Source organism: Trachinotus anak, unplaced genomic scaffold (genome assembly GCF_046630095.1).
Source record: "Trachinotus anak isolate AG129_WGS33_773 ecotype Australia unplaced genomic scaffold, CSIRO_AGI_Tana_v1 ptg000019l, whole genome shotgun sequence".
In the NCBI taxonomy this organism is placed as follows: Eukaryota; Metazoa; Chordata; class Actinopteri; order Carangiformes; family Carangidae; genus Trachinotus; species Trachinotus anak.
In genome coordinates, this window is record NW_027273870.1 from 10,833,581 (window position 1) to 10,850,714 (window position 17,134).

Below are 17,134 nucleotides of genomic sequence, written 5' to 3' on the forward strand. Positions count from 1 at the left end.
AGAGAGCTGTTCCCCACTCAAATATTTATTGGCCTATCAAACACAGAGTGATATCTCAGTGAAAAGGGTCCCTGTTTCCAGATGCTCACCTCTAACTCTGAAGACACATGCTGGGCGAGCGCAGGGGGGTTTATAAGGGCTGTTGTTTTTTGGAGCGGCCATTGTTTGGCAGAGTGTGGCGACTATAGGGTCAAGTGTGTGTGTGATGGAGAAAAAGACGAGGGAGAGACTGGGCTTTGCTGACGTCTGTTAGTAAAGTCGATGTGCTGGATGCTCCTCTACTGGCGTGAGTGGTTGACAAAAAGCGGCGGATGTTGTTGTCCTCACACTGCTGCGACCTCACACACATGCTGGGGTGTTCATGGGCCCCCCCCCCCCCCCCCCCCCGTGTTCTCCTTAACAGCTTGACTTATGATTACGTCACCTAGAAATGGCGATGCTCCGCTGAGAGACAGAGCATGTGTGGGCATCATGTGTGGCCTTGACTCTGCTGGCTCTGGTTCTGTTTTCACGGGAAAATGACATTCCTAACATCACTGCATGTGTTGTCGAGCTGTGTTAGTCTGATCCCATGCATGTTTTTGTGTAAGAGGAAGACAGACTGAGAAGCAGAGGAGGAAGAGGAGAGAAACGCAAGGAAGAAAGAGATGGGGTTGTCTTGCTCGCAGCACTTTTTACGAGATTTCTAGATAGTCAGGGAATTTGGCTAAAAAGTTATTAGAATCGGACTGACTTGATGAGTGTGACAAGATATTCTTTCTCTGCCAAAGCGCTCTGGCAAGTACAGTGATAATTAAGATCATATGAAAGTATTTACACAGATACTTCAACTTGAAGGGAATCTCCAGTGACTTAGTATTAGTATTAGTAAATGTCCATGTGTTTTATGCTCCACACCCTGATTTTGTGACTAGTGTTTAAGCTCAAGCCAAGATAACCCTGATGACATTACTATGTAATCATAAGGGGTTATTTTCTCAGATTTGGCAAAGATCCCCAGAACCAAAAAAGACATTATGTGACTTTTTTCACCGGATGAGTAGTACACAACTGACCTTTATGTGTGAAATTAGTGGGGATACCCCTTTAACTCACTTTAACTAAATCATTGACATTTGCACAGGAGATCCTCTCAGAGGTTAGAGGAGGTTATTTCACTTGTATTATTTATGACTGGAAAGCTACCTTAAGCAATATTTCATATCAACAATTGATGACAACCAGTAATACTGACATACTGACAAAGCCACAACAATTATCAGCCAATTTTGTTGCTTCATGACTGCTGGATGTGTAAATAACAAACTGTTCCCAACAAATACCCCATATCAACTTGATAAGCTGAGGTGAGATAAGGCTATGCACTGAAAAAAATGTGGTCTCAGCTGTGTGAAAGATTTGAAATCCTTGAAAGCAAACTGTTCAAATGCCCCGTCATTTTAATGTGCAGCAATCAGAGACATGAACGACTTGCATCGTGACTTGCAGTTTGTTTATGAGGACTTGAGATGTGGAAGTGGCATTGCCCTCAAGGACTTGAGACTTCACCTTAGACAGCTATTCAAAGCCTTGACACTTGAATTGGACTTGCCTGACCGCTGTTTCTGTGCTGATGCATTTTATCTTTGTGTGGCACAGTCTATTTCATCATATTGCTTGGGCACAGCTTGGGCTGCTTTGGAGGGTCTGTTAGTTGTCTCTTGTTGCTTTGAAATTCACACATCAAAGTGCTTATAGCCATTTAAGCACTAGACTTACCATAGACTTGCAAAATGCAGTAAACTGGAATCCATCCTGTGAAAATCCACCTTTGGACTATTGTTTATGGAAGTTAAAATTGTTTAAATGAGTACATGAGCTTGCCTGCTTTTTCTTTGCTTGGCTTTGATATAGAATTACTTTAGGATTGTTCTTTTGCATTGTACAGTTTGAAATGGTATAAAGGAGGCATTAAAAGTGCATAGGATATGCTTGCTGAATAGACACTTTTCCTCACTTCCTGTGCCCACCACAAAGACATAGAAGGCGTCATTGGTCTGTATCAAAGTGGAAGTGACCACAGTTAAGGAAAGCTGAGGCATCGGCCTAGTGTGTGGTTAATAAAGGGCACTGCTTTGGCAGTTGGTACAAAAACTCTGTCTTCAGGGGGTTTGAAAGATCCACTTCCAAAGCCTATGAATGGACTTGTCCTACAGTTTATTTCCCTCTTGTGACGTGTTTGTCGGCTTGCCGAGACACAGCTCAGAAGAATTTGTCAAGCCTCATTGTCATTTGTTAACCTCTCTGGCCGAACTGAAAGAATAACTGACCATATTAGACAAGCGAGTATATTTAGGCCTGCTGTGGTTCCATGTGGAAAGACTTTGCTCCTATGCAAAAAATTTTTCCAACTTGACTTTTTGTAGTGGGACCATTTGCGCTTTCATGGTCTGAAAGTATGATGTGTGTCTGTTTTATATGTGACTTTAAATATAGTAGTTTAGGCGGGGTTCGCTGCATTTAGTGGCTAGGCCCACATTTTCTGCCTCACTCTGCTCCTTTGCCTTCTTCACTTGAAAACTGTGAGACTGGGTCCTTGCTTTCCTCTGAAACTGTAAGTGATTTTCACCATTCATATACTATCTGCATCATCTCCTCTGGTCATGGAATTATGTTAATGTTCATGTTATTGGGAGAAATTATTTAGCGGAGGGGGAAAAATAAAGGGAGTTGTAAATGTGACATGGATATTCATAGGCATTTCAGATGGACATGATGAAATAATCAGAGGTCCAATTTGTTCTGTCATAGGAATTGATGTTTCTACCTTTGCTTCCAAGCGTGAATAAAACTTTTGTTTTCAAGTCCCACTTCCTCAGTGGGAATAGAAGACGTACAAGGTCTTTTCTTGCTATTTAGCACATTGAAGTCCCCAAAGACTTCACTGGGTTGTTAAGTTTTCCCCCCTCGTTTGTATTTTTTCTGTTTATGAATCAATTTTTAGACTCTTTTGAAGAGAAATGTCAGAAATGGAGTACTGACACGTGCCTGCTGTGGAGTCTAATGAAAAGCACGACTAATCTGTGATCAGTGAAGTGACACTTTGTCTCTGTTTTTTCATTGTATTACAGAATGTCTCTTGAATGATTATGAATTGCTTTTATTCATTGGCACTTCTGCACTAAAACAGTACATCTGGTTAAAACTTAGTCATGTTAGGCCCTTTACAGTCATCTCCATCTGAGTTATGGTTCAGCCTCCTCATTGTTTCCTAATCCCTTGATACCCACTTCAGTACACCTTCCTGTTTCCAAATGGAGACATGGTTATTAACAGCTGGGTGTGAGAAATCAAGAGATTATGCTCATCTCCGCGTGAAGCAGTGAAGCTTTTATGTGGCGCCCTCACCCAAATTTCAGACTTGATTTTGGAATTGCAGCAATGCCGTATTGGTCCAGACATGCCTGCTGTGCAAGAATGTCTTGCAGCAATCACAAGACAATGTTCGCCTTTTTATCTTTATTTCTGTGGTGCAAAAACTCCCCCACAAGAACACACACGTCTAATTGGAGATTTGTTAATGTTGTTGTTATACTTCAAAATATCTGAGTTTGTCTCTGTTGCTGCTGTGAAATGGCTCATTTTCCATTTCAACTTATCATATAGAATTATATAATTGGCAGACAGATTAATTTCCTAACTGACATTTTAGTGAGTCATTATTTTTGTTCCACAAATGCTTGATTAAGGGCATTTTGGCTGTACTGAGCACTCATGACTTTATGTGCTTGAGCTCTGAGTCAAACCATAATATTCTGGCTTATTTTAGTTGTTGCAGTGTAGAAACGGCAGCTTCTGTGTAATATACAAAATAAAATAACACGATTTCATTACTGGCAAATCAGAAGATGTTCACTGTTAGATTTATCTTGAGAGGCAGCAGCCCAGGCTGCTATAATTTACTGTCTCTGTTGAGTGAATAATCTATTTTGGGGACTGGGAGGGCGTTAGGTTTAAGCTTGATATTTTGGGCATTGGCTCTGTTTTCCACTGTGGTTGCCATCACATACCCATCTGCTTCTGGGATTTGGAACTTTTCACTGAGTCCACATCTTCCAGCCTGGTTCATGCTCCTATCTTATACCTCAGCTCAGCATGGATTTGCCTCTGTGTAGACTCAAGTGGTCCAGAGGCATGATGGGAGGATGAAAGTCTGGCATATTGCTGAGGTCAGAAAAGTTTATACAGCACACACACACACACACACACACACACAATAGAAATAGAGTAAATTCCACACACAAGGATGTACCTTTATATACATACACACTAGAACTCAACCGTTAACCAGGCCAATATTTACTGGCTGATATTATTTTATTACAGATGTATGTGTTTGGGTGCATACTGTATGTACATATTAAGAAAATTCAGTACAGAATAGAGCTGAACAATTAATTGAAATATTAGTGCATTTAGCTCACTTTTCCTTGTTTTTATTTAATGTAGGCTACTTTCTTCTCTTTAAAAGATGCCTTTTTAATGAGCAGTGAAAACAGCTCTTTGCTATGCTCACGTCCTCACAAGTCCTTGTTATGGTATGAAAGTCACAGAGACAATTGGAAACTGTGGCTGTGTGAGCTAGTCTTTGACTTTTCTGATTTTGCAACTTGGCAGTACCCCAGTGAGCACATTTTCATAGCAATAGATGCCAAAGCTAATCGCTGTGGTGACACCCTACCGTGCTAAGAACAAGTTTGCCCATGTAGTGTGACAGTCGCCACTTCTGCCAGTAGCTGTGTTTGCATGGGAGTGAACATACTGTGGTGGCTCCTTGCCAGAAGCAGCTGAGCCCCCTCCAGCAGCAACAAGGCCTTTTAACCCTCGGCTTTGTTGTGGAACCTCTTTTGTTTCAGTCCGCTGCCCCTCTTACGTCAACGTCAGGGTCTTTCACTCGACCCCATTCATCCCGGCTCTGCTCTGGAGGCTCTTGGCAGGTACAGCGGGTTGGATTGACAGTGAAAGGTCAGTTAGAAAGATGGAGCCTGCGAGGATAAGGAGCAGTAATGGCTTGCCGAGGAAACACATTACCTTTATTTAATTTGAATGCATGAGCCACAGTCAATCATTTCTGTGTTCATGGTGGCTTGATGCTAAGTGGATTCCTATGTGCGCAGTGTCTGGGCCACTTAGCTGGAATGCCTTGGCTGGGTGACAACATCTTGTTTTATTGCAAATCACTTGATAATGGCTATCGTAGCTGTACATTTAGTACACACCAGATTTATACAGCTTTGAAGTGCTTAGTGGGTACAAAATATACAAAAACACTATGAATGCATTTTGTATAGGCTGTTATGATCTGGCAACAACAGTGGAAAAACATCTATGTCAGTATTATAGCTTTTCTTCCACATATAATTTCTTAATGATGTAAGCAATGAGTCAAGAATAAAACCTTCAATATACACAGAGTCATCAGGTAATTTGGCACAACTGTAGAATCTAATGCAAAAATTAATTATTTTGTTAAACTCTTAATGTTTGGTATTTGACACTCCTCCAAGTTCATTAATGGTAATTTGAGTCTGTACTCATCAGAGAGACAAGACCATTGTTTGTTCAAATGGTGTAAAACTTGAGTGTGCTGCAACTACTACAACTGCTGAGCCCATTATTAATGTGATTTTGGGCATGACAACTGGTCAGGGCCATGTTGGACCGAGTCTTTTCCAGTCTTTTGGTGTTGGCAGATAAAGTGATATTGTGTGAAAATGTTTTTCATTTGATATTAGCGACTGACATTTACGACTGATGATGTTACCTGTGTGTTGCCCAACAGACATTAACCTGCTGTTACCTTCATTTTACAAAGTTCAGTCACCTCTAATCCCCCCCTGTGTTGCCCACACCTCTTCACCCATGATCTCACCCAAGCTCTTTCTGGCCTTTTCAGCACAAGTTGTACTGCATATAAACAGTGCAAGTCTGGTTTGCTGACCAGGCTTTGTTTTGTACATTCTGTCTCATACAACAGTAAATGTTGGCCTCTTTACAAAATTACCATGATCCTTTCACAACCCTACACTAAGAAGTTCTTCTTTCAAGTACGCTATGGTTGCTGCCTTGGCCAAGTACTTTTAGCAGCTCTAACTTAACGTGACCTTAAAGGTCCCATATTTTACAATTTTCCGGTGTTTTATTTGAAGTGTTGATATCCATAAGAAGAAATATTTGTGATTTTAAGTACCAAATACCTCTCAATTTAGTTTTACATGTCCTCTCTCAGTCCTCTCTCTGGAGCTTTAGTAACATCAGGTTGAACCAATCGGACGAGAGGTGCAGAGCCTAGCGGCTCATTTTAAAGCTCAGTGTCTGAATACAGGCTGTGTGCATTTCTCTGTGGACTGAGGACTTTGATAGTTGACCTGCTTTATAATCAAAAGAGACATGGACATCTCACTTTATACAATATGGGACTTTTAAGCACAGCAGCAGCAGATTAAAAACATTCATATGAATAACTCTTGTAACAATCATTTGCATTTTGGAAGACACTGACAAGCAATGTTGTCCTGCCGATAACCATGGAAACACTACATCAGACAATCAGGCAATGACAAAATAACTTTTGACATCAAGGACTTGTCATAGTTAGTATTGATGGATGGATCACATTAAATTGAAAGAGATTTCTAATATCTTGTTCACCACCATTTACATATACTGCACATCCATGAGGTGGATTGAATATTACAACAGTGTAAGCTTTAAAAAAAACGTGTTGGATTGCATTTCACTCTAGAGCTGTATCCAGTAAACTGGCAACTCAGTGTAATTCCTCTTCAAAAGCTTGTAGCCTGATGTTATGTAACAACTTATCCACTTGAATAATTTCACATTCAGAGCCCTTTTCTGAATATATCTATATCAGCAGTTGAGAGAGCCCACCTGCTCTTAACGTGTCTGATGAAAATTTCCTGGCCTCTGGATCTGTTACTTTGGTTATCTACGTTTCATTAGATTAGAGATGATGGCGGCATCACTTACCTCCTCTTGACGGATAAATGGGCTCTATCTCAATCTTATCAGGCCTTTCAGGGCTGCAGTGCTGCCTCAGCCAAGGGTAAAGGCCAGCAGGTCAGTGTGCTGACAAAAGAATGATGATGTCACCATGTACCCTGAAGTGTCAACCTTTGACAGATTTATGAGTGCATGTCATTGAATGTTCGTGTCGGGGGAAATGGTCTTGGGCTGTGTGAGCATGTTTCCTCACACAGTTTGTTCGTACTAAAAGCACATGTGTACACCATCACAGTCAATTAATTATCATGATGTTGTTTCTCCATGTCGTGTACAGTATTGTATTTCACTTATGTGTTCTCTTTGTGTACTTTTAATGTCTACTCTATGTGTCCCTTTAAATTTCCCCCTGTGGACAAATTAGATTATTTGAATTGAATTCAATTGGATATTTTTAACAAGTGCTGAAAAGATTGATAGAGTAATTGATTAGTCGATTGACAGAAAATCACTGACAATATAATTGATTGTTTGTCATTTTGGAAGCAGTATCTCAAATGTAAGAATTCATTGTTTAATACGATTGTTCATTAAATATCTTTGTGTTTTGCACTTTTGCACTGTTAAAGCTGATTAAAACTAGAGACAATGAAATAATTGTTACAGCCCTAGTTTAAACTTTGCCTTTTTTCTCTTGGCAGGTATATCTCATCAATGTCACCTACTCTGACAACACCTCCCACATCATCTATAGAAGATACAGCAAATTCTTTGACCTACAGGTAATCTTCCATCACTCTCCTGCATGCTTTGTGCAGAGTGCATTTACACTAAAATCCCTAATACTGTCGCCGCTGATGGATTTTGAACAGATCAGCCCTCTGAACTTGCAGCATTGTTTCGTATAGATTAATGTGTAAGTCTCGCAACTGTTTATTGCCGCTGTGCCCCTTCCCATGTTCTCCACACTTCGTCGCCTCAATGAATCAGTGTGTCTAATAGTAATTGGTCAGGGAGCAGGGGAGACATGGTTTGTATCCCTTTGCCTCGCAGAGACACAGCAATGCACTGCATCTCTCTTCTCTTTATCTCCACCACCCCTTCTTTCTTTCCTCTTCTTCCTCTCTCATCTCATCTCCGCCTTGCCCTCAAAATGTCAGGGAGCTGACAGGCCTTTTTATAGTACAAGCAAAAAATTCACAAGGAAGCCAGTTTCATGTACCATGCTTTACAGTGGGTCACAGATAGATTGTCTAGAGAAGGGGTCGACCGATATGGTTTTTCAGGGCCGATATACATACCGATTATTAGAAATCAAGGAGACTGATAACTGATATTTGGATCTGATTTGCAGAAAAAAATTAAATCTTGGTTTCAAACTTAAAAATGACACAAACTACAAAACAAAAAAACTGCTACACAAAGTCTATGGATAGACGTGAGTCATATGACCCAAGTCAGACTTAAGTCACAAATTCTAGGACTTGAGACTTCCTTAACCAACACTGATAAAAGATTTATCTTTGACCGAAGACAGATGACTAAGACTTTTTTTTATTAGATATTTGCATTTTTGTTGATATATTTTTCAGATAAGTTACATTTTGTTTTTGAAACATGATTGGGTGTTTTCTGGTGCAGTGCCCACAAACTAGTCGTCATGGTGAGGAGCTAAGTCCGAAAGTACTAAAATTTGGATTGCAGGAGGAAAGAGAACATAGCACAATACACGTTCCACATAGAGAGGTATTGTAATAGTAATAACTACAATGGCACTCATTAGAGCGCGTACCTCAGCCATGGCCAAACAATCCTACACATTATGGGAAGTGATAAAAAAAATATTACTGAATATGCCCCTTTAACCAGATCCCACCAAAATGTAATGGGTTCTGCCTTGGTCAATGCTCCATCCCTCCACCAAGTTTAGTGCAAATCGGTTCAGTACTTCTTGCTGACAAATACACAGACACAGGTGATAACCTCCTCGGTGGAGGTGATAATAATAACACAACTAAAAATAACGATTGTAGCAGTGGGTGGCTGCAGTCTCAGATCCAGGCTCTACATTGCCACATAATATCATCACAAATATCAGTAAGATTTATAAGGTGTAAGCAGCTGCAGCAGTTTTCTGTCATGACCACCGTCTTTTAACTAAATGTGGAAATTGGGGTTGATTATCAGAATTTGGTATGACCTGACTTGTGACTTGCTTGACTCACAGCGGTGACTTGTCTCTACTTCCTTCATTCTCACCACAGTAACTTGGGACATGCGTGAGGCTTTACGGTTAAGACTTGAGACTTGCTTCTGACTTACTCCCACCTCTGCACTGTGGTGTCCAGGTGTTTCTATTATTTTGTCCACCTCATTTATATCAATGAAGGTAGGCTAAATAACATTAAACACTTCTGTATAATGTACAGCTCAACAACACCACACACTGCATCCTCCAAAATCACCACATAGTTGACTGAACAATTCTCTGCAACAATTTTAATAAAAACTGAACATTCTCGCCTTCATGAAAGAGGATTTATTGTATAGTTGTAATAGACTGCATTAGTTTTAGCTGGATGTACCTTATAATAAACTGACAACTGAGTTTATATTTGTGATTATCAGTTGTATGCACAAGCAGCAAAGAGCCTGACTGGAATTTATATGTAGCTTTCAGCGCAGTTCTCACCTGGGCACAGTGAATCCATTGAAATGCCAATACATATACACATGGTGGCCTAAAGATGTTCTTTAATGTAATAATTTTATAACACATTATTATCAGCATATAAGAGTCTTTACACATCCCCACCCCCTTTCAAACATTTAACACAGTACCATTTACTCTGAGTACACTTTAACTGACTTAACTCTTACTTTTATTTGAGTACATTTTTACACAAGTAATTGTACTTCTGCCTGAGTAAAATCTCTTTTAAGTGAGGGGCCGTTCTAATATGCATGTCTTTGGACTGGGGAGGAAGCTGGGATGCCCGGAGGGAACCCACGCAGACACAGAAGGCACATGCAAACTCCACACAGAAAGGCCCCGGTCCCCGGGTTTGAACCCAGAACCTTCTTGTTGTCAGGCGACAATGCTAACCACTGCATTGCCCTGATAGGGCACTGTGAAGCCCTCATAGGCATGAATACAAATCAAAAAAAAAAAAAAAAAAAAATGAAAGGAGTTTTTGAAAATTTTGAATGTTTTTAAGATCATTTCATTTTATAACATTTAAAAACATTATTATATTTACTTTTTTTTTTTTTTTTTTTATAATTAGAGCTTTTCACCAAAATTGTACAGTTTTGCAAATAATTTGTTGGCCCACTTGCAATACCTTCACATCCCAACATTTGGCCCCAGCCCACAGGTTGGGAACCTCTGTTGAACAGGATTTGTGAAGTTCATTCCAACTTCAGCAATATCTGATGCCTTACCTTTGACACACAGCTCCGCTCGTTCATCGGACCTGCTCCTCTGTGGCGGTAGCCTTCAGTGCTGACAGGCTATTACCCATGACGTGTAACCAATAAGGTGGAGCTGTGGGCGGGACATTGCTTGAGACCACAGAGTGGTGACTATAGACAGGGAGAGGTGGCTGCATCAGAGCCAAAGTGCATTTCTGAATGAATTTATTATTTTTGACAGTCAGAAAAAAAAAGTCAGCTGATAGTAAAAATGCTGAATATCGGATCAGATAATTGGCCAGGCTGATCCTTACTCTACAGCAGGCTACTCTGATTGGTGGCTTCTTTAAATGGTCTCATATGGAGGAAGTCTTTGGGGCTCTGACACTTTACTCTCTTGTTTAAAGTGTCAAGTTCTCTCTTCAGGATTTTATTTATTTTGGAAAGGAGCAGGAGTTGCAGTTAAAACCTTTCTCTGTGTCTCTCAGACTTGACTGTTCCATACTGAGAAAATGTTTGTGTGGATGCATTTATTGCACACTCAGCCCACTGCAAGCTGATACCATATGTATTTTGCCGCTGAGGTTTTAGGGTCGCTGGTAAATATGAAAGAGCCTTAGTGAGAAACATACAGGGGACACTTCTCAATAGCCCCAGTGTGTGAGTCCACCAGGAAATGATGTTTCAATCAGTAGAGGAAAGGTCCTTTCTGAAAGGTTCTATTGACAATCAGTGAGGCAGTGTGAGGTGGAAAGTAGACTCCCCCCTACAACTGATTACTCCCAGTGTGGGATAAGAGACAGAGGAAGAATAATAAACATAAAGAAGCAGGTGAAGTATGCCTGAATGTGCCTCCATTCTGGAAAAGTCAGAAGCACAGGTGAGCATTGTGTCTTCTGATATTCAGCCTCTCACCATCCATGGTTCATGGATGTCTTGGCACAAAATCACTCCCAGTCAGCAGTGGCAAGATTGATTTTGTTAGCTTTGTCAGATGGTAGAGGGAAAAGGTCACCCAGCTCGGTCTGCGCTTTATTGAGTTGTCAAAGAAGTGGCTCTCACATGACCAAAGTCTGCCGGAGTTTGGCCAGGTTGCCTTTAAACGAGTTCTATTGTGAAAATCCCCTGCTCCACATTTCTGGGATTTACCAAATGTCCCTTTTAAAGCACTCTGCAATATATCACCATAAACACTTCACTGCTCACATCTTACTTTGCTTGGTTCTTTGATGTTTCCATTTGCACTGTGACACTCATGAATAAAACTACCACTGGCAATACTGACAGACCGGCTTTCTAATACTCACTAATCCTCTATCTCTGCTGGTATATGGACTGCAAGTAAAGTTCTCCCTGCCAGCCTTTGATCGTGTTAGATGCCTTTGATGGTCCTGTTTGATCCCATTGTTTTCAGAGCAACCTGGAGCCTCTCCTGTCCAAACATTTATCTGGTACAGAGACCCTGCTGCTCTCAGCAGTCCTGCTAACCCTCAGGGGAGAGAAACATGGATGGCCGCTCTGAAACTGTTGGAGAGCGCCTTAACCAAAGCTTCGGCAAAAACCACTGAAGATTCTGAGACGATTTCCTAGTAATAACTAGAGCAGTCTTCCAGGAAACATGCTGGTCTTGGTTCTAGCCTGGTGTCAAGTTGAGAGGGGCCACAGATGTTGCTTTTACTCTTTGTTTAGGTTTTGTATCAGAAACCAACTCTTTGGCTGCATCCACACTAATACGTTTTTATCTTAAAACATCCAGACTAATGTTTTAACTCTGTATCACAAATGGTCTCTGTCCATACTAACACACCTGAAAATGCATACATGCATGACCATTCAGGTATTCAGGCAAGCATGAACTGGTGTAATCAGGAAGCAGGCTGTGTACTCTGCAGTTGATTAGTTGCAGAAAATAAGACAAACGAGGAACAGCAAAGACAGCTGTAGCTTTAAAATGCAGAACTGAACTCCATAATAGCCGCTAGCAAAGACAACAAGGTCAGTGACACTTGTAATTCGTTATACATGTTGCTTTCACCACTGGTACTTGCGACGGATAAGTCCAACTCAGGGAGCGACTGTGTGTGGCCACGTCATTGTTTCCAAAGGACTCCGCTTTTGCCCATTCAGACTACAACACAACCGCAGTTTTCAAACTAGAATTAGGTCAGCAGCGTTTCCAAAAGTCTAAGTTTTAGGCGCTTGAATCCTCTGGAGTAGTGTGGAGCCAGGTGTAAACATGGCAGAAGTGATGTATTTTAGAACTAAAACACAGTATTGTAGACACAGCCTTTATGTTCTGTGCTGAATGCATGGACAGTAAAACTTACATGCATTGATGTTAGATACACATGAATGTTACTCTTAAAAAGCTTTTCACGTGCTTTACCTGTGCCAATACGTGCGGGAAAATTAGGACTTTGAATGGATCCAGTCACTTTTCATTCAGTTCCAAAGCGCTTCTGCTTGTGTGAAGCCAGCGTGTAGAGAATGTGTTAAGGCACAAATAATAGGAGCCATATTACAGCTAATAGAATGAATATCTTAGTAACGCAAAATGTTGCCAGAATAGCCCTGCAGGGAGCTATCTTGTCTCTGTGCCTTTATTTTGTTAAGAGTGGGCTAGATTTCACACTGTCCATTTCTTTTTGGAGAAAGTAGCAGCAGTCCTCCTGCCATACTTTGCCATCGTCCTTCCATTAGGTCTTTATTTTATGGTTTGTTTTTGAAGGATAAAGCTGTTGTGCTGGAACAGAGCTTGATTTTTTTTTTTTTTCTACCTGAACAATCGACCCAATTACAGACAGGGAACAAAGAAGACAAAAACAAATCACAACAGACAGAGGCTTGTACATACGCATACCTGCAACATCAATACATAGTATGTCACTTCATTACACTGCATGCATTTGCTATTAGCCATCTCCACGCCCTTGCATATTTTCTGTTCCTATTCCCATCTGTTCTTTTCAGTTTGTCCACCAAAGAACAGCTCATCTTCCTCGTCAGGATGTGACTGGCTCTCCCTGGCTGCTGTACACTGAAGTGGTTTTGTCTCAGTCAGACCTGACTAGTGAGTCAAACAGCGTGTCCTGTCAGAAGTAGGCCGTCCCAGTCATTCAGTCAGAGGGGAGGTAAAAATCAAGGCCAGGCAGAGGAACAGGTCGGTCTGAGAGCTGGGGAGGAAAGGAGCAGTAAGCAGTTGGAGTGGGATGATGATGGTGATGGTGATAATGAGGCAGAGGAGGACAGTGATGAAAGATTTGAAAGTGATGATGATAATGAGAATGACAGCAATACCAGTGGCAGTGATGATTAAGATTCAGGCTGTTGATGTTGACGACACAGATGATGCAAATGGAAGAAATGAAAGATATTGTGGGTTTCTCTTCAGGGTCACTTATTTCAAAGAGGCCTTCATAAGCGTCTTTCATGAACCTCTGAGGAGTGGGTGAATGTGCTCTGGGTGTCCTTGGGTGCCGTCACAATCTGAAAGAAGGATATGCTCTTACTCACGCTTTTTTTCGAGGGCCTTTGGTTTGTATTCTGTCCACGCACGCATACACAAACCCTCTCTTTTCGCTTTCCAAATCTGCCCTTGCAAGAGTCTCAACTGAATATTTAGTTTGGGGAGGTTTTAAAGTTACATGTGTCCGACATCCATTTTTCACTGTGTGTCATGTATGTTTGAAGAACCTGTAGAGGATGTTGGTCTGGTTTGCTCAGCGACTCAATCTCAAGGTCAATGTTGAATCCTTATGGAAGTTCTATGGATGCTAGCAGCAGGCTTTTGGCAAACAGCAGCTTATATTCGGTGCAGAAAATTATACAGTAGCTGTGGTCAGAGCGCTTAAAAGGAAGGTCACTGAATTGGGAATCTCCAACCTCTAAGTGGGCTGTTTTATGGAAACATATGTCTAGACCACAAGGCATTATTGGCATGCCATCCTTGAGGATAAATTGCTGAATATCCAGGCCACTAGCTCAGTCTCTTTGTCCTTGAGGTGTTCTGTGGATGTACTGTAACTCAACTGGATGAGGGGGCCCATTGTTTCAGGTCCAGGATAAAAGGCGGTTTTATTTTATTTATGGGTGTGTGAGAGAGAAAAGAGACGGGAAACATACTTTTTAGGCCCTGCTGAGAGGCAGAGGAAGGACACCTACACACCAAACACAGGACCTGTTCATATGAGTTACAATCGGGCACTTGACAGGACGGCCCATGCCGGGTCCTCACTGGATTCAGGGCAGAGGGGGGAAAGTATGCAGAGTTTCCCACAGCCATGGTGAAGGGATCAGGAGAGTGGGCTAAATTTAGGATGAATGAGCACAGTTCATTCGTTTGTGGGACATTTGCATGGTTCAAAAAACAGACCAGTGTGACTGGAAAGTGACTGGGAAGGCGGGAAGAGACAGACGGATAGAGAGAAGAGTACATGGAGAGAGCTGACAGAGGGAACTTAAGGTTCTGTAATAAATTGATTGAAAAAGAAATGATTCGAAAACTTTCAGGAAGAAGAGAAAACCTGAAGAAAACTTATTCTGGAGAAATTCAGAAATTTTCTAATTGAAACCATTTTGAGAACCACAGTAAATATGGCACAGCAGGCCAGTTAATCTAATGCAAGATAAAGTGGCTTGTAAAACCAAACTGGTTGCCAAAATAAACATATTAAACTATAAAGTGCCCAGAAAAGTGATACTGTGCCAAGGCTGCACAATCTAAATTAAAGACATTTAAATCTGTTATTTTAAGAGTAAAAAAAAAATTCAGAAATTTTTATCCTGCCTCTGGACCTGCTTCAAAAGACAAGAGACTCGTGGGATGTGTCAGATAGTGGGCAGATAAGAAAATAGAAAAACTGTGGAAAAATATGAAATGTTTTAAATCCTTTTGTGGATTTGCATCAAAAATATGAACCTAGCTGACAAAAAGACGTATGGGACCCTAAACGCAACCTGTTTGTTGGGGGTAAAAATAGGTATGTTGAGAGATAATGTAAGCACTAATCATTTTATCTCAAGAATGATTTAAATGATTATATGTACAGGGAAAGGGATTTCTCATAGTGATGAACCCACAGAGGATCACCCAGCTCTGCAGTTCCCCTCAGTTTTATGGATCCCTTTAGCACGTTTTAGCTCATTGTTTTGCTTTTCCATCCCAGGAACTCCACTCATATTAACCTCATTTTCAGCAGCAGGTAGCTGTTTTCAGCGGGAAAGCTCCAATAAAAACTGACTCTTTTCTTGTTGCCAAGCACCAAACCGCAGACAGACAGATTGACAACTAAACACAGTGATGCATTTAGCAGCTAAAGAGCTAGATGTTTTCCTCAAGAGTTGGTGGAGCTGAATTGGAGCCAAAAGGCGACTGAATATTTGACTTAAATTTGTCAAATGGCCAGAAACATGACTACCAGTCAGTGCTAATTTTGCTTTGTGTCATGATGTGGAAACTATGGCTGCAACTAACGACTATTTTAATAGTCGACTAGTCACTGACTATTGAAACGATCAGTCGACTGATTGGATAATTATTAATTTTTTCTTAAATTTAGCATGAAGTTGCTTTAATTATGTGGCAAATGATAATAAACACAAGAAAGATGGGTATCTAGGCTAAAATGCTCCCAAACTTTAGAAGTTTTGGTACGCGTAGCTGATGTGTTGGACGCCGCCATTTCTGTGCACGATTGTAATTAAGTGAGATGCCTCACTCTGTTGGAAAAACACGTCTGGCGACAATAGTCGACAATGGAATTCATTGTCGACTATTTCTATTATCGATTTTTGTTGACAACGTCGACGAATTGTTGCAGCCCTAGTGGAAACAGCAAGTGGCGACCTGCAGTTCCTCAGATGGCCACTTGAGTGTCTCAAAATGCGAGTCAATCCCCCAGAGACTCCCATGTTAAAATGCCCAACTTTACAGCTGAAATAAACATGTTTGCAGCCTGGTATAAAAATGGGTTTTGTATGTATAGCTAATTCCCTCCTCCGTGGCAACTGTACGTGGGATGAATTTTTTGTATATCTCACCCATTTACATTTTATTAAGGTTTAAGTTTATGTATAATTGTGGGCCTGCCACTTCGAGTGACAGGTGGGTGAGCATTTGCTTGCCACAAACCGGTATGCACACCCCACCGCTTTGCCCATTTTTGGATTAGCAGAGAGTTAGGTGGAGTGAGGTGCTGCTGAGATGGCAATGGTGGAGCAGCCCACTCTGAGCTTCTGATTCAAAAATTTCTATGCAGAAAATGAAGGATGTTTATTCATGGATATATTCCAATTAACCTTGTCAATGGACTGGAGTGCAGGGCCTGTTTCATGCTTCGCAGTCAAAAATAGTGAACATTGGCTTTTCAATGCTCCACATTAATTCAACAGTCCAGCATCTTCTGCCGACACAAATCTTAGACAATGTCATTTAAACCACCTGAAGAAAATGTGCCTTTGACATGGACATCCATAGCAATGCAGATATGCATTGGTATTTTACAAGATTGCAAACCTCAAAGCCTCCTACTCAGAATGATTTATGCTGAGACCAGACCTGGCTTCAGTGCTTAGCTCACCAACAGCATCAAGCAGTCAGCAGTACGAAACGCATGGGCCACAGCCACAGCGTGCTGCTCGGAATAGATACTGTGATCACTTTCAAGTTAGAAGCCTTTGCGACATTGATCCCATATGTTTACATGGAATGTTTAGGTTG

General features: G+C 41.1%; 1 protein-coding gene across 5 annotated transcripts in view; it reads left to right on the forward strand.

Moving 5' to 3' along the window:
• Positions 1 to 17,134, forward strand: part of sh3pxd2aa (SH3 and PX domains 2Aa) — a 117,343-nt gene that overhangs the window by 5,062 nt on the left and 95,147 nt on the right. For all 5 annotated transcript variants that reach the window (XM_071504706.1, XM_071504707.1, XM_071504708.1 and 2 more), the window contains exon 2: positions 7,704 to 7,784. In XM_071504706.1, coding sequence (XP_071360807.1) covers positions 7,704 to 7,784 — 81 coding nt within the window. The remainder of the gene's footprint in view (positions 1 to 7,703; positions 7,785 to 17,134) is intronic.